At 42.5% G+C, this 24,930-nt stretch overlaps 1 protein-coding gene across 1 annotated transcript in view; it reads left to right on the forward strand.

The window, feature by feature from the left end:
- Positions 1–620: 620 nt before the first annotated feature.
- The window catches only part of LOC311125619 (SH3 and multiple ankyrin repeat domains protein 3-like), a gene marked incomplete at both ends in the record, with an annotated part of 50,072 nt that continues 25,762 nt past the window's right edge, over positions 621–24,930 (forward strand). The window contains 2 exons of the mRNA XM_084199645.1: positions 621–696; positions 4,147–4,229. Of these exons, the coding sequence (XP_084055771.1) occupies positions 621–696; positions 4,147–4,229 (159 nt within the window). The remainder of the gene's footprint in view (positions 697–4,146; positions 4,230–24,930) is intronic.

A 24,930-nucleotide genomic window follows, 5' to 3' on the forward strand; every position in this document is an offset into this window, starting at 1 on the left:
GAGGGGAATCAGGAAGAGAATGTCAAGAGGGGTACGGGGAGATGGTTGAGAAAGGGTCAAGAGGGGTAATGGGGAGATGGGTGGAGAAAGGGTCAAGAGGGGGATAGAGAGAGCGATGATAGTGATTGAGAGGAGTGGAGGTGATGGAGCTTGTAGTGGAGACAGAGAGAGAGGTTTGTTTGGTCTTTCTGCGCTTTGGCGTGGAGAAACCTGTAGTGGACAAAGCTGGCAGCTGTCACTCAAACAGACTGACAGACTGACAGACAGGGTGGAGTGAATGTCAAGAAACAAAATGTCATTAACTCATAAGCTTGTCTGACAATACACACACATACCTTAAAACACTAATAAAAATGCTCTCACCACCACACACACCCACGCAATACACCCACGCATATTCACACACACACACACACAATTAAGAACTCCAGTGGCCTGACAGGGTCTCCAGTCAGCAGATTGTCATTTAGCAAGCGGGGTAGCAGTATGTGTGTGAGTGTGTGTGTGTGTGTGTGTGTGTGTGGGGAAGGTATGTCATCGATCCTCAGAATAAATGCACTCGCAGTGACAGGGCCCAAACGAGACCACACATACTGACAGTGTATTGCTTTGTTTTACAGAGACAAGAGAGGACCGCACTAAGAGACTGTTCAGACACTACACTGTGGGATCTTACGACAACCTCTCCTCATACAGGTAAGACGTGCATACACACACACTATGTGATGTGATGCTACTTCCATCTAGTGGTGAGACAGTGTCAGTGCATTCTGCTTGCATGAGTCCTACTCTCAACCCAGGCCTCGTACAAAACTCCCATCACTGAAACATTCCCTTTGTGTATGCGTGTGGATGAGTCTCTCTCCCTCTCGTCATTTGTCCCCCTCTCTTTGAAATGTATTTTATATGACATCAATCAGTAATAAAGGAGAGTGTGAGTGCTCACTCCCATGTAAATCAGATGTACAGGCTAAGAGAGGACAGCAGAACAGTAGCTGCTATAGGACTGTGTGCTGAAGTAAATTCACTCTAAATGTCAGAGACAGCTTGTCAGGAGAGAGGTGCTTTTTATCAGAGTGTTGTTTCCCCTCACCTTTCCAGAGAGGTAGGGGGGGGAGAGAGGAAAGAGAGAGATGGAGAGAGAGCGTGCCTGCACGAGAGAGAGAGAGCAGTTTATGAAGAGTGTGTGAGAGCTAAAGCAGCAGAGCTGGCTCTGAATAGGATAGAATGTCAAAGCTCTTGAATGGAATATGGAATGGAGTTGTATGTGAATGGAAGTCTTTGGTATGCCACTGTGAATGGCTACTTTTAGGGTTTATGGAATGTTATTATAGGTAAGACTGTAATTACATTATTGAATATGATTGTGCTACATTGGATGCTTATTTGAAGATTAATTTATAGAATATATTTTCTAAATGCCTGAGTAGTGCTGAATATTAACAGGAGTTCATGGAATATAATTGTGAATGCAACATTAGAGAGATTGAAAGCATGGTTGGTTGAATGGAAACATAAAGCTATTCTGTAGCTATGGAGGGGAAAATTTAGAGCTGGTTGGATATGCAGGATGTAGGCTAAGAGAGGGGGAGGAGAGAAAGAGATGTTTAACTGTATTTACAAACCCCATATATATCCACACACATATTAAGCAAGTCCTCTAGTTAAATTGTATCTCTGCAACCTCTGCCCCCTGACACAGGAGAGTTTCTCAGGGGTCTCCAGGCCCTGTCAGCAGGGGCTCTGTCTACCCGGGGTAAGTGGCTGGGCAGTTGGCGTGGCTAACAGCTAACACATGACCAAACTCCAGGTCTCCCATGCCAGTGTGTGTAGTGTTCAATTCACTAACTGTATGGGCTGTCTGGTGTCAGCAGTGGGATCTGACAGTCAGTCAACAGAATATTGGTGTTGCTGAGAATGGGACATGATGCTGCCTTTTACTGTGTGGCTAGAATGTCTCTGGGAATACCTTAGTTTTTGAGCATTGAATTGTGTGGTTTGAATTGACACACACACTCAAGTGACGACACTCATTAGTAATGAGAATTTTATACACTGAAAAAAATATATAAACGCAACCTGCAACAATTTCAAAGATTTTACTGAGTTACAGTTCATATAAGGAAATCAGTCAATTGAAATACATTCATTAGGCCCTAATCTATGGATTTCACATTACCGGGAATACAGATATGCATCTGTTGGTCACAGATACCTTAATAAAAAGGTAGGGGCGTGGATCAGAAAACCAGTCAGTATCTGGTGTGACCACCATTTGCCTCATGCAGCACGACACATGTCCTTCGCATAGAGTTGATCAACCTGTTGATTGTGGCCTGTGGAATGTTGTCCTACTCCTCTTCAATGGCTGTGCGAAGTTGCTGGATATTGGTGCGAACTGGAACATGCTGTCGTACACATTGATCCAGAGCATCCCAAACATGCTCAATGGGTGACTGGTGAGCATGCAGGCCATGGAAGAACTGGGACATTTTCAGCTTCCAGGAATTGTGTACAGATCCTTGTGACATGGGGCTGTGCATTATCATGCTGAAACATGAGGTGATGGCGGTGGATGAATGGGCCTCAGGATCTCCTCACGGTATCTCTGTGCATTAAACATTGACATCAGCAAACCGCTCGCCCACACGACGCTGTCTGCCATCTGCCCGGTACAGTTGAAACCGTGATTAATCCGTGAAGAGCCCACTTCTCCAGTGTGACAGTGGCCATCGAAGGTGAGCATTTGCCCACTGAAGTCATTTACGATGCCGAACTGCAGTCAGGTCAAGACCCTGTTGAGGACAACGAGCATGCAGATGAGCTTCCCTGAGACGGTTTCTGACAGTTTGTGCAGAAATTATTTGGTTGTGCAAACCCACAGTTTCATCAGCTGTCCGTGTGGCTGGTCTGAGACGATTCCGCAGGTGAAGAAGCCGGATGTGGAGGTCCTGGGCTGGCATGGCTACACGTGGTCTGCGGTTGTGAGGCCGGCTGGACATACTGCCAAATTTGCTAAAACAAGGGTGTCAAACTCATTCCATGGAGGGCCTAGTGTCTGAGGGTTTTTGTTTTTTCCTTTCAATTAAGACCTAGACAAGCAGATGAGGGGAGTTCCTTACTAATTAGTGACCTTAATTCATCAATCAAGTACAAGGGTGGAGCGAAAACCCGCTGACACTCAGCCCTACGTGGAATGAGTTTGACACGTGCGGCTTATGGTAGAGAAATTAACATTAAATTCTCTGGCAACAGCTCAGGTGGACATTCCTGCAGTCAGCATGCCAATTGCACACTCCCTCAAAACTTGAGACATTGTGGCATTGTGTTGTGACAAAACTGCACATTTTAGAGTAGCCTTTTATGGTCTCCAGCGCAAGTGCACCTCTGTAATGATAATGCTGTTAAATAAGCTTCTTGATATGCCACACCTGTCAGATGGATGGATTATCTTGGCAAAGGAGAAATGCTCACTAACAGGGATGGAAACACATTTGTGCACAGATTTCTTTGAGAAATATGCTTTCTGTGCGTGTGGAAAAGTTCTGGGATCGTTTATTTCAGCTCATGAAACATGGGACCAACACTTTACATTTTGCGTTTATATTTTTGTTCAGTGTATTTCTCAGCAAGCACACACTCAACCTCCTCCTCTTCTTCCTGAATGGGAGAGGCTGAGTCCTCTGTTTCCTTGGAATTTCAGATATTAGGAGGGAACACACACTGGTGATGAAAAGCTTGCATTATACACACTTACCCTGCATCTGCTAGTACCACCCTGTACACACACATACACAAGTAAGTACTGTACAGCCCCAAGAGAACCCTAAGCTAGGCTTTTAAGTTGATTGGGTAATCAGAGAAGTAGGTTCAGGTGTGTTTGTGTGTGTTTATTTGCAAGGCCATTGGGTTACTCTCTCCCTACATCGCCTCCCACTCCTCTCTCTGCTCCCTCTTCTCCACCCCCTTCTCTCACCTTCCATCTTTCTCATTGTCCATCTCCATCTTCTCCCATCCTTTTCTCTACCATCCCTGGCTCTCTCTCTGCTCTCTCCTTCCCCCTCTCCTTCATTCTCTCCTGTCTCTTCTCTCAGTGAGTATGTTGCAGGACTCTTACCTGCTGTCCCTCTCCTCTCTGCTCTCCAGTGATTACATCATAGAGGAGAAGAATGCTATGCTGCAGAAGAAAGAAAACGAAGGCTTCGGCTTCGTCCTGCGGGGAGCCAAAGGTAGGAAACACACCTTCACGAGTTCGGCTTCTTGCCATCAGACGAACATGTCGGAAGGGGTAGTAGTTGATAGAGTTTGGTATAAGGGTTTTGGCATGGATGGTAGTCGGGGCACAACTATGTCTGTGCTGAGCCTGCTGGCAGGGCCAACTCCAGCCGTAAGCCCACCATTGTGAAGGAAGCCTGGAGGGTGCAGACGATGGATAGGCCAGCTCCTGGTCGTGGACCAATGTTTACCTGGCCCGCCATTGTGCAGGATACCTGGAGGGTGACGCGATGTGGCGGCAGTTTAATTGCTTTGCATGCACTGCATTACGGCCTGTTTGTCAGGCAGAAGTACAAAGGCGTGAAGAAGGATGCTGTTTAAATGCTATGAGGGTGGTTGATGAAGCAATTGGATTCAAGTGAGTGAGACTGGCTTGTGGCTAATGAAGATTGGATGCAGGTGAGCAAATTGGCATGTTACGGTTAAATGTCCATATGTGGAGTTCCTTGCAGATTGGCTGCATTCCAATATGAGTGTCTGGGCCCACTTATGGAGTGCCTGCACAAGGGGCTGCATTCCAATATGAATGTCTGTGCCCATGTATGAAGTTCTTGCTTTGGCCACATTCCAATATGAAAGTCTGACCCCATATATGGAGTTCCTGCTCTAAGGCTGCGTTCCAGTGCAGAAGAACTAGCCCATATATGGAAGTTCCTGTTGTGGATTACATATGTCCTCTGAAGCTTAAAGCTCTCCTCCTGAAACTGCGTTATAAACTAAACACACACACACACATACCTTTGTTAATTAATCAGGTGTTTTAGTGCTTGGCCACAAGACTGGAACAGACAACTTCTCTCTATATACCTCCACGACCAGCCTGGAGTGACAAACACACTTTTCACAAAATTCGACTTTATACCTTATTACTAAAGCAGGCTGTCTGAATCACTGTCACTGCTGCGTCCAAGGCCCTGCTACTATCTTCTAGGGATTCACCGATATGCATCAGTCCCCGGATCAAATGTTTAAGATATGAGTGGATGGGTCCACGAGACCCCAAACCGATCCAAATGTAGCATGCATCGGTCAGAAATCGATTAAAACGTTTGCATTATGGAGGGCGCTAGTGAGCAAGCCATGGAGTAGGTCACGTTTTTCCAAAAACCTTGCGTCATTGTGGCTAAACAACACTACTATCAGTATTGTACAGCTGGTTGCTCGGTCACTTTTGCAAGCTGGAATGTTAAATCTTTAAATCACCCAGTGAAACGTAAAAAGGTTATTTCTCATTTAATCACGTTAAAGTAGGTATCGCCTTTCTTCAAGAGACACATTTCCTCACTTTCGACCACTCTCATTTAAAAGGAGGGTGGATCGGTCAATCATATCATTCCAATTTTAATTCTAAAACTAGAGGTAGCAGCCATCTTAATTAGTAAAAACATACCGTTCGCAATGTCAAGTGTAGAGACAGACTCAGCAGAACGTTTCATTATTGTAGTAGGAAGACTGTATAATACACCTGTTATCTTGGCTAACATTTATGCACCAAACTGGGATAACAGTTCATTCTTCACAAATGTATTTTCTCGATTACCAAATATGGACACACACCACCTAATACTAGGTGGTGATATGAATTGTGTACTGTCGCCCAATCTGGATCGTAGCTCTCCTAAGGTATCATCTTCATCAAAGACAGTATCCACAATTCAGCTATTTCTTCAGACATATGGCATATCTGATGCGTGGCATTTCCGCAATCCCACAGCTAGGGAGTATTCTTTTTTCTCACCAGTTCATAAGACCTTCTCACGTATAGACTAATTTTTCCTAGACAATAGATTTCTGCCACTTATCACGGAGTGTGATTACCAAGCTATAGTCATTTCGGATCATTCTCCTCTTACTATTACATTTTAGACATTTAGCAGACGCTCTTATCCAGAGCGACTTACAGTTAAGTGAGTGCATACATTTTCATACTGGCCCCCCGTGGGAATCAAACCCATGACCCTGGCGTTGCAAACGCCATGCTCTACCAGCTGAGCTACATCCCTGCCGGCCATTCCCTCCCCTACCCTGGACAACGCTGGCTAATTGTACGCCGCCCCATGGGTCTCCCGGTCGCGGCCGGCTACAACAGAGTCTGGATTCGAACCAGGATCTCTAGTGGCACAGCTAGCACTGCGATGCAGTGCCTTACACCACTGCGCCACTCGGGAGACTATTAAACTACTTATACCAAATACACAGCCTAATTATCGCCCTTGGCGGCTTAACTCACTACTGCTATCAGAAGAAACCTTTGTTGCTTTTATATCATCTCAAATTGAGCTATTTCTCTAGCTTAATCAAACCGCTGGAATGTCTCCTACAACAGTATGGGAATCAATGAAGGCTTATCTAAGGGGCCAAATTATTTCGTACAGCGCAAGATTAAGGAAGTGCAATATTCAAAGCCTAGGGGAACTTACAAATATAATCTTGGATTTGGATATGACATATTCACTCTCTTGAGCTGCAGATTTACTAAAACAACAATTGACACTTCATGCAGAGTTTGATCTTCTTTCAACTCATCAAGCTGAAAATCTAATTAGTAAATCTCGATACAAAAATTATGAACATGGAGAGAAATCAGGGAAAATTCTAGCACACCAGCTGTGTCAGAGAACCACAAATCAAACCATACCTGAGATAACTGACGAGCTGTGTAACAAATGTATTGATCATTTAGAGGTATAGCTGCTGAATTAGAAGAACAGTTCTCTGTAGAAGAGATTGTGTTGGCAATTAAATCTATGCAGTGTGGTAAATCCCTTGGACCCGACGGATTTCCGAGCAAATTCTTTAAAAAAAATTCTGATCAACTCTCACCTCTCTTGCTTTCCATATTTGAGGAATCATTCTCCTCAAACTCTTTACCCTCAACAATGAGCATGTATTTCACTTATTCTGAAAGGGGGGGAAGAATTGCGATGTAAAGATACTTTCTAAGATGATTGCCTGCCGTTTTGAGTCAGTCCTTCCCTCGATTATCTCTACATATCTGTCACGTACGTTAAGGAACGGGACAGACCAAGGTGCAGCGTGAACGGCGAACATGTTTATTAACTAATAAACACACGAAACAGTAACCAAAACAACAAACTTAACCGTGACGGTCCAAAGGCTAACATACAAGCCTAAACATGAACATAACAAAACGCAGGCAGGAAAACTGGTTGCCTAAGTATGAACCCCAATCAGAGACAACGAGTGACAGCTGCCTCTGATTGGGAACCACACCCGGCCAAACATAGAAATACAAACCTAGAATATATTCACACCCTGACCAAACTAGCTAGAGTTCTATAGGCCAGGGCGTGACAGTACCCCTGGCTTGGTGCGAGGAGCAGGGACAGGCCGGTCCGGACTGGCGACGCGCACCACTGGCTTGGTGTGAGGAGCAGGAACAGGCTGGGCCAGACTGGCGACACGCACCACCGGCTTGGTGCGAGGAGCAGGAACAGGCCGGGCCGGACTGGCGACGCGCACCACCAGCTTGGTACGAGGAGCAGGAACAGGCCGGGCCGGACTAGCGACGCGCACCACCGGCTTGGTGCGAGGAGCAGGAACAGGCCGGGCCGGACTGGCGACGCGCAACACCGGCTTGGTGCGAGGAGCAGGAACAGGCCGGGCCGGACTGGCGACGCGCACCACCGGCTTGGTGCAAGGAGCAGGAACAGGCCGGGCTGGACTGGGAACACGCACCACTGGCTTGGTGCGGGGAGCAGGTACGGGGCGTACCGGACTGGGAACCGGCGCTGGAGGTCTATGACTGTCTCCGTCCTTTACACTCCGCGCCCCGTCCCGTGCGCGCCGTTACAGGCCGAAATGGTTGACCTTGGAGAGCTCATCCTGTGGCTCCACCTCCTTAACTGCCTTACTCTGCTCAAAACTTGCATTAGCTGAGCCTGTTTCCAAATACACTAAAAACCCCACTGTGAAACGTTCTCTAAAAATCTGGAAACAGTTCAGGCGATCATTTGGTCTCAGTGAATTTTCAACTTCTGTCCCATTATTAAAGAACCATACATTCTCTCCGTCATTATTAGACTGGGCGTTTCATATCGGGTCTGGAAAAGGGATCTCCTCACTGAACAACTTGTACATTGATATGGATTTTGTATCTTTTGTACAGTTAGTACAAAAGTTCAATATTCCTAGATGCCATTTCTTTAGATACCTGTAATTGCGTAGTTTTGTATCTTCATACTCTAGTTACTTCCCATCATGCCCACCTACCTCCCTTCTAGATTCTATTTCTAAAGTGAACCCTTATATCAAAGGGGGCATAAGCTTGATCTATACGTTATTAAACTCGCACATTCTGGATTTCCTGAACTCTCTTAAGAACCAATGGGAAGAGGATTTAGGTGAACAACTTTCAGATAAAACTTGTCAGAGTATGCTTCAGAGAATACAATCTTCATCTATATATCTAAGACATGCTGTAATTAAATTGGTCAAAGGCAAAATTATCCAAGATTAGACCAGAAATAGATCCCACTTGTGACCAATGTAAGCAGGCTCCTGCTACTTTATTACACGTTTTGGACATGCCCGAAATTGACAGATTTATGGATATCTGTTTTTGAGACGTTTTCTAAGATACTGGCGAGACCTATCGAACCTTCTGCCTTTTTTTTATTTATTATTTTTTTTTTTTTTTAGGGGGGATGGATCAGCTTAATATTGCAGATAGATTGTATCTTCTATCAATGTAATTGTCTGCATCACTTCCAATCCCCCATGTTTTTTTTATTTTTTATATATATATTCCCCTTTATTACTTTTCAACCCCACCATCCTTTCCCTACTTGGAGTAAATTAGTGAACAACAACGCCCAGGCCTCTACTTCCGGTCTATACTTACTATCTACACCTTATGGACAGAGTTAATTTTACAATAATTCTATATCTATATATATATATTTATTTATTTTTTTGCTCCTGAACTTCTTCTACTCTCAACCTCTCCGATCATTTTCATGATGTCCATCCGGTTTGCTTCTAAATGCCATATCTTTCTAACTGTGCTCTTTCCCAAAAGCTCCCAACATACAACCTATATACTTATTATGGACACAGTATGCTTACATTATTAGCTATCTTTGTTATTATTTGTTGTTATTTGTTATTAGTCCCATCCTTCAACTCTATTCAATACCTCCCATCTATCTCTTAACACCATCCATATAGGATTTCTATTTGCCATATATATTTCAACCGTACTGTGATGTTTTACAAAGTTCTGAACCTTTCTATTCTCATTGCTTCTACAGATTGTGAATTAAAAATAAACATTTTTGCTAAAAGTATTATTATATTATTGATTGATTGACTATGACTTTTCAGATCACCCAGTAATGCTATCTGCAAGGTTAGTTCCAGGTAAATATTGCAATCCTTTAGCCATTCCTGGACCTGTGTCCAAAAACAAGCTACAAATGGACAGAACCAAAACAAATGATCTAATGATTCTATCTCTTCACAGCAAAATCTGCAGAGCTGGGAAGATTGTATCCCCCATATAAATAACATTCTATTGGTAGCAAGAATTTTATATAATAATTTAAATTGAAAGATTCTAATTTTTGAATCCGGTGTCGTTTTGCGTGTCAGTTCATAAACACTATGCCATGGGATCGGTACGTCAAAGATCTCTTCCCAACTATTTTGCAATCTATATGGGACGGCTGTCAATCCTTTGGTCCTTAAGTGAAACTGATATACTTTTTTATTTATCACAGTTTTCCTTAACCAATTATGTTCTTTAATGCAAGGCCGACAGACAAGTTCCTTACTTTCTCCCCCTTCAACTTTCCTCTTCCACTTTTGCGGTAAGGCTGCAATTATTTGGTTGTAATTCTGGGTAGAGCAGACATTTCCATATGTTTTTGTTAGCTGCATGTGCGACATAACTCCACCAGTCCTACCGATGATATCATTTACGAAGATTATACCTTTTTTAAACATTCTGTCAAAAAATAAAGGTTTTTTGTCAATTAGTATATTTGAATTTAACCACAATATTTGTTGCATTATTTGTTCTGTCGTTTCTGGAGGATTAAATTGAAATTGCAACCAACTTTCTATGGCTTGTTTTAGAAATAGTGACATTTGGGAGATTATTTCCTTTTCAAATAACTGAAAGTGAGAGGTTGTAATCTGAATAAAGAGAAAAAGGCCTTTCTTGAACAGTGGGTGAGACAATCTTACTAATTTGCTTGAGAACCAGTTCGGATTTAAGTATAACTTTTGGATGACTGAAGATTTTAGTGATAGGTCTAATGCTTTAATATTTAATAATTTCTGTCCTCCGAATTCATATTCATTATATAAATATGCTCTTTTAATTTTGTCTGGCTTGCCGTTCCAAATAAAATTGAATATTTTTTTCTCATATAATTTAAAAAACTGTTTGCTAGGCGTAGGCAAGACCATAAGCAAATAGGTAAACTGGGATAATACTAAAGAGTTAATCAGGGTGATTTTTCCACAAATTGACAGGTATTTTCCTTTCCATGGTAGTAAGATCTTATCTATTTTTGCTAACTTTCTATTAAAATTTATTGAAGTGAGATCATTTATTTCCTTTGGGATATGTATTCCGAGTATATCTACATCACCATCAGACCATTTTATTGGTAAACTACATGGTAATGTAAAAATTGTATTTTTTAGTGATCCAATACGTAATATAGTACATTTGTCATAATTTGGTTTTAATCCAGAGAGGTTAGAAAATGTATCTAGATCCTCTATGAGGCTGTGGAGGGATTCTAGTTGTGGATCTAAAAGAAAACATGAATCATCTGCGTACAATGACACCTTTGTTTTTAAGCCCTGTATTTCTAATCCTCTGATATTATTATTGGATCTGATTTTAATAGCTAACATCTCGATGGCCACAATAAATAGATATGCCGATAGTGGACAACCTTGTTTCACTCCTCTTGACAGTTTAAAACTTTCTGAGAAATAGCCATTATTTACTATTTTACACCTAGGGTTACTATACATGATTTTGACCCATTTTATAAGAGATTCTCCAAAATTGAAATGCTCCAGGCATTTATATATAAATTCCAGTCGAACTTTATCAAATGCCTTTTCGAAGTCTGCTATGAATAGCAGGCCTGGTTTCCCATATGTTTCATAGTGTTCTATTGTTTCCAATACTTGCCTTATATTATCTCCAATGTATCTTCCATGTAAAAAACCTGTCTGATTAGAATGAATAATATCCGACAATACCTTTTTAATTCTATGCGCTATACATTTTGCTAGGATCTTTGCGTCACAACACTGAAGTGTAAGTGGCCTCCAATTTTGTAAATGGACTGGATCTTTATATTTTCCACTTGTATCCTGTTTCAGTAATAATGAGATCAGACCTTCTTCTTGAGTGTCAGATAATCTACCATTTACATAGGAGTGGTTAAAACATGCTAATAACGGTCCTCTTAGTATATCAAAAAAGGTTTGGTATACCTCGATTGGTATGCCATCCAACCCTGGAGTTTTCCCGGACTTAAAGTCTTTAATTGCATCCAGAAGTTCCTCCTCTGTAATTTCACCTTCACATGAGTCTTTCTGTGTGGCTGTTAATTTGACATTATCAATAGAAAAAAAATCTCTACAATTAGCTTCAGTTAGAGGAGATGGAGGCGACTGAAAAGAAAACATATGCTTAAAATACTTTGTTTCTTCCTTCAAAATATCATTAGGTGAATTATGGGTGACTCCGTCAATTGTAACCAGTTTCATTAAGTTCTTTTTGGTAGCATTCCTATGTTGAAGATTAAAAAAGAATTTTGTGCATTTTTCCCCATATTCCATCCAGTTTGCTTTATTTTTATAATATATTACACTTGATCTTTCTTGAATAAGTTTTTCCATTTCTTTTTGTTTTTCCTCTAATTTATTCTGAGCCTCTATGTTACAGTTTTTATTGCCATCTATCTGTTCTGTTAGACTTTCTATTTCCTTTCTTAGTATAAACTCTTTTGACCTAAATTGCTTTTGTTTTCGAGATGAGTACTGAATTGCATGGCCTCTAAAGGCACATTTAAAGGTGTCCCATACAATAAGGGGATTCGCTGTACCTATGTTATGTTGGAAAAAGTCAGTTATAAATTCCTTTGTTCTAATTATAAATAAATTATCATCTAATAGGCTTTGATTAAATTTCCAATATCCTCGCCCACGTGGAAATTCAGTCAGAGTAATGTATATGCCTATTATATGATGGTCCGACCGCATTCTGTCCCCTATCAACACTTTTTTTACTTTTGGTGCCAACGAGAATGAGATAAGAAAGAAGTCAAGACGACTAGCTTGATTCAGTCTCCGCCATGTATATCTCACTAGATCAGCATATTTAAGCCTCCATATATCTACTAGTTCTAATGTATCCATGACATTCACAATTTCCTTAAGAGCATGTGGGTGATTGTTTGTGGTGTGATTTCCTTTTCGGTCCATTGAGCTATTTAAAACAGTATTATAATCCCCCACCATAATAATATTGTCTTGAGTTGCTTGCAGGCTTGATAATTTATTATATATATTGTCAAAGAATTGTGGATCATCATTATTTGGTCCGTAAAGGTTAATGAGCCATATCTGTTTATGGTCCAATACCATATTTAAAATAATCCATCTACCTTGCGTATCTATTTGGACAATTTGCACATTCGGATCGAAATTACTATTACTTAATATCATCACCCCTTTTGAATTTCTTTGCCCATGGGAGAAGTATATTTCCCCCCCCCATTCTTTTTTCCACACTACTTCATCTCGAATTGTTTAATGAGTTTCCTGTATACAATAGATATTATATTCCTTCTCTTTGAGCCATGTAAATATTGTTCTTCTTTTGTTATTATCAGCTAAGCCATTACAATTATAACTGGCTATACTTATTTCACCATACACCATAATGAGATACAAGTTTCAAGTCTATTTATCATTATATATGTTTGTAAATTTACCAATAAAAAATAGCGTAATGATTGGGTGTCCATATAGCTGTACCGTGATATTTGCATTGCTACGGAGTAACCCTTCAATTGTTCTCCACTAATTCCCCCGCTAAAGCCCCTCCCCATCCCAAGTTGAGCCGTCATCCCAGTGATCAGCATCCCACCCACGTCCCTCCGTATCCCTAAGGCCCCGAGAGGCCAGGACCCATCCATCGAAAACAGCACACAGTGCCACCCACAAAACAGAAGCAGGTTAACCGCCAAAAGCATTTCCAATGCTTTCACCTCTATATATATATATCTATATAACTATTATTATTTTTTAAATTATGCATATCCTATTTTCCATCATTATCAATTAATATGCGTAATAATGTCGGCAGTTCACGCATAGGATTCTAACATATAACCAGGATTGCCATTGTATTACATTTAATTCATTGACAAGCAATTATTATCCTAGCAAATAATTCCCGCGGTCCATCCCATACCCCCCCCCCAACACCCCCCCCCCCCCCCCCACAACAGATGCCAGACAAGCACACACGCACATACTCACATACTCCAACACACTCAACCCCCCTCCTCCACAATCCACCATAAAATCCGATACTCAACGGCTGTTATATCCCAGAGCCCAACTCGAGAAATAACTTGATCTACGAGTGCACATACAGTTAAAGCTGATTGAGAAAGCATGCAGATTGAGCAGAAATTGATAACAATGTGAGATTTGATTAATCTACTTAATCTATGTCAAGTCCTAGGTGATGGAGATCAGATCCACCCTCTTCACCTGAGACACAAACACTCTGATCCCCTGTTGTAACCATTTTCCCAAGCATCTCCATGCGGTCAGACCTTTGATTATTTTGTGCCACCTGGGCCACAATGATAAACCCCCTCTCTGATTGTCCGAGTGTGACCCCCTCCCCATGGGTTACTGCAGCCAGTGTTGCCAGCACTGCCACTACCTGGGTGGGCGTACCCCACCGGAATCCCCACCGGCTAGGTAAAAGGTCGTCAAGGTTCTCATTAGCAGCTTTGAGAATTTCCTTGTATATTATGCTCTCCCATCAAGGGGCTCTGGCTTTGTAGGACCAACCCTGCCAGGCAGGCTCAGAATCTTGAGGGGGCGGTACTGCTCAAGTAGGTCTCTGACCGCATTTATTTCTCTGTTTAGGCTGCATATTCACAGCAGGTCCATAAAATAGATGGGAACTTCTCTTTGGTGTATGGGTCGCTCAGGTGGGTGTCCAGGTTATAGGGTTAGGGATCTTTCCATCATGATAGGACAATGAATAATTAGATTAGATGTATACTATATTTAAAAATGTATATCCCTCATCTACACAAAATTGAAAGCTCTCTCTCTCACTACCCCTGTTCATAGACCCCCGGTCGGCTCTGGGATATGCAACCATTTCCCCTCTCACTCACTTAACGCCGCACCTTTTCAAACACAAAAATGCACACCACATGGTTGACTGCGGAAGAAATGGGCCGAGCGTGCAAACGCACCCGCATCCACATCTGCTGCAAGGGGGAAAGGACGCCAGAGAGAACACAGGACCAACCACAACAACCATCCGCCAAAACAACAACCTCCCGCCAAAAAATCCATGTTCTAATTATTTGTATATAAAGATGTATTATTCTGCTTGTTATATCGTTTTATCCATTTATAAAATACTATACTTACTATAAAATGTTATTTAATATTACAATCCCTATCATTGCTAGTATCAGGTGCTCCAATATTTGACTCCTCTATTACAACTTTTAGAATAGCCATGGAGTAGTCTTTGTGTCTCTGAACATTTGGTTGTCAATATATAATTTATCCACCACTAGTGCAACACGTTTCCCTTTTAATCTGTTTTCCTTGAAGATTGGATACAGAACTTTGCGCCTTTCTACAATCTCCTTCGGGAACTGATCATTCATGCCTATTTTCGTGCCAGCAAGTCTTTTTCCCAGGCTTTTCACCATAGCTTTGTCCTTAAAAAAAGCAAATTTGGCAACGATTGGGCGCTCATATTTCTGTCCTCTTTTTCCGAAACGATGTACACGTTCGAGTTGGATTTTATCGACAGCCTCGAGTGGGATTTGTAGCGCTGTATGCAGGAAGTCCTTCATAATATTCTCTGTTATTTCTCCCTCCTTTTCCTGAATACCCGTAAGTACTAGATTTTCCCTCATCGATCTAGTTTGGATGTCTAGTAAGGCTTCTCTCAGAAGATTGTTCTCCTTTTTTAATTCCCTAACGTCCGTTTCCATTTTAGAGACTGTCACTTTTATTTCTTTGGTTTCTTTCTCCATTACCAAAGCTTTTTCGTCACTCATTTGAAGACTCGCTTTCAACTCTTTTACGTCTTTACTGACCAATTCTAATATGCCCAATTTGTCATTTATCGACTTCAACAGGTCGCTTTCCACACTTACCATACCCAGTGGTGAAAAGCATATATCATCTGTATCTGTCGATGAATCGCGTTTCCTTTTGGGGATCGGCTCTCCACGCTTGTCTTCAGTCATGTTTGGGTGTTGCTTGTTGTAGTAATATTTGTCGATATATTTCTCTAGCCTTATGATCTTATTTCTGTTATTATCCAGATTGAATTATATTAACTGCGAATATATGAAATGCTAATATTTAGTCTAACTTACTGATTTTGAATATTATGTTTTTATCTTGAGGTGTTTTGTACCGATTTCTATTCAATACGCCATCTTGTTTACGCGTGCCCCGCCCCTGATCTTTCGGTTACTGGCCCAATGTTGAACCTTCTGCCTTTATTGCATTGTTCGGAGTGGCACCACAGGAGGCCCCTCTAAACAGTTCTATGGGCAACATGCTGGCATTTACTACTCTTCTAGCTAGACGTCTTATACTATTTAAGTGTAAGGATCAGTTTCCTCCTACTTTTAACCATTGGATAAAGGAAGTTATGCAACATCTCAAGCTAGAGAAAATACACCACTCTGTTAAGGGATCTTCAATTACATTTTATAATATCTGGCAACCTTTCCTATCCTTTGTAGAAGACATGGACTCAGCTAATTTCACAACTCCATAAACCAACCCAAATTAGAATTTGTATCATTATTTTTACTATTTCTTTAACGTTTTGTTTTATAATATATATATATATTTTTTTACTATTTGATTATATTACTCATTGTATATCATGCCTGCTTTAAGTCTGGTTTTGGGGTGGGGCTCTGTTAGAGCATGGGGGGTTGGGGTGGGTTTGATTTGGTAGGGGATCTGTGTGTGTTCTGCCCTCTACTTGTTCTGTCTGTTATCTGTATAATCATAAAAAATGCCAAATAAAAATACCTTAAAAAAGAAAGAAAGAAAGAAAATATATTTTTACCTTCTGAAAATACCTCATCTTTTGAGACAACTGATGCATCCTCTCCTTCAGTGTCGAACTAAGCATGTAATTGCATTGACAGTCATTTATCTACAAGTAATTCTGCATGCTGAGCAACCCCAGGCAATATCAGTAGCCTAGTCAAACATCTGCACGCCTTCAGCGTTCAAATGCTTGTAAAATAGCTTGCGCAATATTAGGCTTTATTAGTTGAGGGACAACCAATGTAATTTGCTAGGTTATTGTTATCAAATGCGCTTCTGAAAATTGTGTTTTACCAGGGAAAAAGTAAGTGTACTACCGGAGACACAACTCTCATCTGGCTATAGCCTAGCTGCTGTTTGGTTATTAGCCCTACATTGGATTTTATTTCGATTGTTCAGGTTCACCATCAGCAATTGGTACACAGCAAATTCTCCAGTGTTCAATCAACACTGAGAGTGTTACATTTAATACGGGTCCACACTTTTCAGTGTTAAATTAACACACTGCTTAGTGTAAATACTTTTTTGCATATTTCCCAGAGTGCCTGGCCTTTTGAGTGAATTGTAGAGTTACCACTTATGACTGTATTTGTTAGTGACAGAAACATGTTTTTTGCAGTCATCCATTTTCAGTTCTGTGTCCTTCACCAAGTGAGATCCCAAGTGAATATGTCATCATTAAAATGTAAATCTTTAACACAATATGTATTTCATAAGGCCTTCTTTTTAGGGCCTAGTTTTACCCAGTGATTGGAAACAAAGCTTCCTGAAGCATTGAGGCTTTCCAGCCAATTGTGTTGAAAATAGGTTCATTACTCGGAGCTTCATTATCCGTTCACAATGCACATTAGTGACATCTGCTGGTCAACAATAAATAGCAACGTGATTAACATTTACATTTTAGTCATTTAGCAGACGCTCTTATCCAGAGCGACTTACAGTTAGTGAGTGCATACATTTTCATACTGGCCCCCCGTGGGAATCGAACCCACAACCCTGGCATTGCAAACGCCATGCTCTACCAACTGAGCTACACGGGGCAATTCCCTACCTTCTGGCTGTCCTGCAGTAACTCACTTTGAGGGAAGTAGCTATAGTGTAGCTAATATCAGGCCAGGGTGACAGGCAGCTAAAGCACATTTGTTGATTTTGTAGTCCGGTAAAAACTGAATGATTCTTAAGACAAGTCCCAACTTCGACAGACAAGTTTCACATTCTCACTGAAGTTTCTAGCCACAAGCATAAACTAGTTAGCTGGGGAGGGCTCGTCAGGACAACTGACTGAACCGAATCCACCCACTCAACTCTCGCTGCCCGACATACGTTATCAATTTTGGGCACAAGGTGTGTCTGTATAACCTCTCCCTGTTTATCATTGGTGAAACTATGAGCTTTGCAGCAATGCAGTCATTATATAGTGTTAATAAAATTTACCTAAGTAATACTGGTCATTTACTTGAAGAAAATTAAAGTAACTGCATGTACAAGAAGAGAAAGTTTCTTTCTTTCTCCACTGATTTTATCAAAACTTCGTGGAGCAGCAGTAAGTCATTGGCTTTAATAGCCTACAATCAGTTGGATTACCAGGTTTGCATCTTACATCATGCTTCCCTTTTTTACCTTCAAGTTTACTATCAAAAACAGAATCTATGGCATTATTTAGGATGCTTAAGAAATAAGCTTATACTATACTGTACTGAATGAAAATATAAACGCAACATGCAACAATTTCTAAGATTTTACTGAGTTACAGTTCATATAAGGAAATCAGTCAATTGAAATAAATAAATTAGGCCCTAATCTATGGATTTCACATGACAGGGAATATAGATATGCATCGGTTGGTCACAGGTACCTTAAAAAAATGTGTAGGGCCGTGGATCAGAAAACCAGCCAGTATCTGGTGTGACCACCATTTGTCTCATGCAACACGACACATCTCCTTAGCATAGAGTTGATCAGGCTGTTGATTGTGGCCTATGGAATGTTGTCCCACTCCTCTTCAATGGCTGTGCAAAGTTGCTGGATATTGGCGCGAACTGGAACACGCTGTCGTACACGTCGATCCAGAGCATCTGAAACATGCTCAATGGGTGACATGTCTGGTGAGTGTGCAGGCCATGGAAGAACTGGGACATTTTCAGCTTCCATTAATTGGGTACAGATCCTTGCGACATGGAGCCGTGCATTATCTGTCACGCCCTGACTCTGGGGACTCTTATTTGTTGAGTCAGGGTGTGATTTTCTATGTTGTATTTTCTATGTTTAGTCTAGTATGTCTAGATCTATGTTGGCCGTGTGGTTCCCAATCAGAGGCAGCTGTCGCTCGTTGTCTCTGATTGGGGACCATACTTAGGCAGCCTATTGGCACTAGTGGGTTGTGGGATCTTGTTCCGTGTAAGGTATGTTTTGTGTTCTACCTTGGACTTCACGTTTCGTTTCGTTTGTTGTTTTGTCGTGTTGTTTATTCGGTTCAAATAAACATGTACGCATATCACGCTGCGCCTTGGTCCGTCCCGTCTATGAACGAACGTGACAGAAGATCCCACCAAACGAGGACCAAGCAGCGTGTCCAGGAGCAGACAGCCTGGACCTGGGAGGAGATCCTGGACGGTAAGGGATCCTGGACTTGGGAGGAGATTCAGGCTGGGATGGATCGCCGTCCTTGGGAGGAGACAGTGGAGGCCCGGTATAGAGAGGAGAAACGGCGGCAACAGTGCCGACGACGGAGACCCGAGAGGCAACCCCAAGAAAAAATTTGGGGGGGGCACACGGTGTGGACGATGAGGCAGCAGGAGGCCGTTAAAGGGCGGGTCTGCAGGTTAGGAGAGGAGGCCACCATGTTACGGGGGCTATTGGTTCAGAGGGAGCAGGAGTTATTCGGTCAGAGGGAGACGCTACAGGAGGCTAAAAGGGAGAAGGAAAGTTTAGAGGCACGGCGAGAGGAGCTGGTTAGGCAGCAGAAGGAGCAGGGGTTAATAAAGGAACACAGTCCCGCTCCTCCCACCAAGCAAGTGGTGCGTGTCGCCAGTCCGGTCCGGCCCGTTCCTGCTCCCCGCACTAAGCCAGTGGGGCATGTTCCCAGTACGGCCCGACCCGTTCCTGCTCCTCGCACCAAGCCAGTGGTGTGCGTCGCCAGCCCGGCCCGGCCTGTTCCTGCCCCTCGCACCAAGCCAGTGGTGCGTGTCGCCAGCCCGGTCCGGCCTGTTCCTGCCCCTCGCACCAAGCCAGTGGTGCGCGTCGCCAGCCCGGCCCGGCCTGTTCCTGACCCTCGCCCCAAGCCAGTGGTGCGTGTGTCCAGTCCGGCACGGCCCGTGCCTGTTCCACCGGTGCCTGGTCTGGCACCGGTCAGCTGCTCCACTCCGGAGCCAGAGCAGTCTGCTCCACCGGTGCCCAGTTCAGCTCCGGTCAGCTGCTCCACTCCGGAGCAGTCCGCTCCACCGGTGCCTGATCCAGCTCCGGTCAGCTGCTCCAGTCCGGAGCCAGAGCAGTCCACTCCACCGGGGTCTAGTCCAGCTCCGGTCAGCGGCTCCACTCTGGAGCCAGAGCAGTCCGCTCCACCAGTGCCTGATCCAGCTCCAGTCAGCGGCTCCACTCCGGAGCCAGAGCAGTCCGCTCCACCGGGGTCCAGTCCAGATCCGGTCTGCGGCTCCACTCCGGAGCCAGAGCAGTCCGCTCCACCGTTGCCCAGTCCAACTCCGGTCAGCGGCTCCAGTCAGGAGCCTGAGTAGTCCGCTCCACCAGTGCCCGGTCCAGCTCCGATCAGCGGCTCCAGTCCAGACCCAGACGTCAGCCCCTCTCCAGGTTCGGGGTCTCCCACACCAGGGTCCAGACAGGGCTTGGAGTATTGTGGGAGGAAGGAGAGGGGAAGCAGCGCGCCGAGGTCCAGACCAGACCAGGGGCATAACAGGGAGGCGGAGAATAGGTGGTTGTCACGCCCGGAGCCTGATCCGCCTCATAGGCTCTGGGGACTCTTATTTGTTGAGTCAGGGTGTGATTTTCTATGTTGTATTTTCTATGTTTAGTCTATTATGTCTAGATCTATGTTGGCCGTGTGGTTCCCAATCAGAGGCAGCTGTCGCTCGTTGTCTCTGATTGGGGACCATACTTAGGCAGCCTATTGGCACTAGTGGGTTGTGGGATCTTGTTCCGTGTAAGGTATGTTTTGTGTTCTACCTTGGACTTCACGTTTTGTTTCGTTTGTTGTTTTGTCGTGTTGTTTATTCGGTTCAAAGAAACATGTACGCATATCACGCTGCGCCTTGGTCCGTCCCGTCTATGAACGAACGTGACATTATCATGCTGAAACATGAGGTGATGGTGGCAGATAAATGTCACGACAATGGGCCTCAGGATCTCGTCACGGTATCTCTGTGCATTCAAATAGACATCGATAAAATGCAATTATGTTCATTGTCTGTAGCTTATGCCTGCCCATACCATAACCCCACAGCCACCATGGGGCACTCTGTTCACAAAGTTGACATTAGCAAACCGCTCGCCCACACGACGCCATACACGTGGTCTGCGGTCGTGAGGCCGGTTGGACGTAACGCCAAATTCTCTAAAACGATGTTGGAACCAGCTTATGGTAGCGAAATGAACATTACATTCTCTGGCAACAGCTCTGGTGGACATACCTGCAGTCAGCATGCCAATTGCATGCTGCCTCAAAACTTGAGACATCTGTGGCATTATGTTGTGTGACATAAATGCACATTTTAGAGTGGCCTTTTATTGTCCCCAGCACAAGGTGCACCTGTGTAATGGATAAGGAAATTAGAAATGCTCACTAACAGGGATGTAAACAAATTTGTACACACATTTTGAGAGAAATAAGCTTTTTTTGCGTATGGAAAATTTCTGTGATGTTTTATTTCAGCTCATGAAACATGGGACCAACACTTTACATGTTGCATTTATGTCTTTGTTCAGTGTAAATAAAACAAATTATTTGAACAACAGTGCAGAAAGTGTGGTTGGTGTTTGAAAGCAGCTTAATCGAAGAAAGCACTGTAACCACAGCAAAATCGGTGAGATCTCGCATTTAGCAACACACGGTTTGAAAAAGCAAGTGATCAAGCGAAGCTTCAGAAGTCATTGATGACGTACTTCTGATAAAGTGATACACGCATCGGCACACTGCTTCAAAGTTAGCTGCTATAAAACGTAACATCAATTTGTAAGTCGCTCTGGATAAGAGCGTCTGCTAAATTACGTAAATGTAAAATGTAAAATCACTAGTTATATCCTATTACAGTGGCCTGAAACTCATGGTTTACAGGCAACATCAGGCCTGCAAGTCACATTATGCTGGCTTGCAAAGTGATGTGTAATTCCTATTGGAATCCAGCCGGAGTGGGGATATATAACATTATTTAAAAAATTGTCACCCACAACCTGCATTCAGAATGATTGTCAGGTTGGGTAGACTATGAGACTACATAAAGTATTAAAACCATAAACAAATTGGATTAGTTTAGAAAAGTGTATGTTATTTATATTTGAGTAGCATAAGATTAATTAATCAATCAATGTTCATGAAAAAACATATATAATGAAACAAACAATTCTAAAAATCAACCTGCAATAGAGCATTCTGGGAAATGTGATAATGATGGGCATGGTTTTGGGTTAACACTGGTTATTAACACCAACACCGGGGTTCTGTTACACCAATGAGTGTTAATTTAACAAGTACGGAGTTAATTTAACACCTGAATCGACACTAGAAATGTTACACTGAAAAATCAACACATGCCATTTTGCTGTGTAGTTTTTCTTTAAACAATCAGTGTATAGGGTCATTTTTAGATATACAGGGTAATGTTGATCATTTCATAACGAAGACAGCAATCACTTTCACGGTCGAAACCATTTTAAGACGGGGGTGAAATCCAAAGTTGTGCTATATATTCATTGGCTATGTCATAGCAAATTTATATAACCCTTTTAATCTGCAAAAATTACAAGTTAATTAGTGGGTGATTGGTGATTTCAGATCAAAAGTGGGTGGACAAAAAAAATACATTCCTCCCCCTAATCTGATAGTGGGGTGGTGCAGTGCCTTGCAAAAGTATTCAACCCCCTTGGCGTTTTTCCTATTTTGTTGCATTACAACCTGTAATTTAAATGGATTTTTATTTGGATTTCATGTAATGGACATACACAAAATAGTCCAAATTGGTGAAGTGAAATGAAAGAAATTACTTGTTTCAAAGAATTCTAAAAAATAAATAATGGAAAAGTGGTGCCAGCAAATTTATTCACCCCCTTTGCTATGAAGCCCCTAAATAAGATATGGTGCAACCAATTACCTTCAGAAGTCAAATAATTAGTTAAATAAAGTCCAACTATGTGCCATCTAAGTGTCAAATAATCTGTCACATGATCTCAGTATACAGTTGAAGTCGGACGTTTACATACACCTTAGCCAAATACATTTAAACTCAGTTTTTTACAATTCCTGACATTTAGTCCTAGTAAAAATTCCCTGTATTAGGTCAGTTAGTTTCTCTATAGAATGATTTATTTCAGCTTTTATTTATTTCATCACATTCCCAGTGGGTCAGAAGTTTACATACACTCAATTAGTATATGGTAGCATTGCCTTTAAATTGTTTAACTTGGGTCAAACGTTTCGGGTAGCCTTCCACAAGCTTCCCACAATAAATTGGGTGAATTTTGGCCCATTCCTCCTGACAGAGCTGGTGTAACTGAGTCAGGTTTGTAGGCCTCCTTGCTCGCACATGCTTTTTCAGTTCTGCCCACACATTTTCTATAGGATTGAGGTCAGGGCTTTGTGATGGCCACTCCAATACCATTTTTCCACAACTTTGGAAGTATGCTTGGGGTCATTGTCCATTTGGAAGACCCATTTGCGACCAAGCTTTAACTTCCTGACTGATATCTTCAGATGTTGCTTCAATATATCCACATAATTTTCCTTCCTCATGACGCCATCTATTTTGTGAAGTGCACCAGTCCCTCCTGCCGCAAAGCACCCCCACAGCATGATGCTGCCACCCCGTGCTTCACGGTTGGGATGGTGTTCTTCGGCTTGCAACAACCCCCTTTTTCCTCCAAACATAACGATGGTCATTATGGCCAAACAGTTCTATTTTTGTTTCATCAGACCAGAGGACATATCTCCAAAAAGTACAATCTTTGTCCCCATGTGCAGTTGCAAAACGTAGTCTGGCTTTTTTATGGCAGTTTTGGAGCAGTGGCTTCTTCCTTGCTGAGCAGCCTTTCAGGTTATGTCGATATAGGACTCGTTTTACTGTGGATATAGATACTTTTGTACCTGTTTCCTCCAGAATCTTCACAAGGTCCTTTGCTGTTGTTGTGGGATTGATCTGCACTTTTCGCACCAAAGTACGTTCATCTCTAGGAGACAGAACACGTCTCCTTCCTGAGCGGTATGATGGCTGCGTGGTCCCATGGTGTTTATACTTGCGTACTATTGTTTGTACAGATGAGCGTGGTACCTTCAGGCGTTTGGAAATTGCTCCCAAGGATGAACCAGATTTGTGGAGGTCTACACATTTTTTTCTGAGGTCTTGGCTGATTTCTTTTGATTTTCCCATGATGTCAAGCAAAGAGGCACTGAGTTTGAAGGTAGGCCTTGAAATACTTCCACAGGTACACCTCTAATTGACTAAAATGATGTCAATTAGCCTATCAGAAGCTTCTAAAGCCCTGACATAATTTTCTGGAATTTTCTAAGCTGTTTAAAGGCACAGTCAACTTAGTGTATGTAAACGTTTGACCCACTGGAATTGTGATACAGTGAATTATAAGTGAAATAATCTGTCTGTAAACAATTGTTGGAAAAATTACTTGTGTCATGCACAAAGTAGATGTCCTAACCGACTTGCCAAAACTATAGTTTGGTTGAAAAACCAGTTTTAATGACTCCAACGTAAGTGTATGTAAACTTCCGACTTCAACTGTATATACACCTGTTCTGAAAGGCCCCAGAGTCTGCAACACCACTAAGCAAGGGGCACCACCAAGCAAGCGGCACCATGAAGACCAAGGAGCTCTTCAAACAGGTCAGGGACAAAGTTGTGGAGAAGTACAGATCAGGTTTGGGTTATAAAAATATATCCGAAACTTTGAACAGCCCACGGAGCACCAGTATATCCATTATTAAAAAATTGAAAGAATATGGCACCAAAACAAACCTGCCAAGATAGGGCCGCCCAACAAAACTCACGGACCAGGCAAGGAGGGCATTAATCAGAGAGGCAACAAAGAGACCAAAGATAACCCTGAAGGAGCTGCAAAGCTCTACAGCGGAGATTG

This window comes from Coregonus lavaretus (genome assembly GCF_964263955.1).
Source record: "Coregonus lavaretus genome assembly, contig: HAP1_SCAFFOLD_1962, whole genome shotgun sequence".
Lineage (NCBI taxonomy): Eukaryota > Metazoa > Chordata > Actinopteri > Salmoniformes > Salmonidae > Coregonus > Coregonus lavaretus.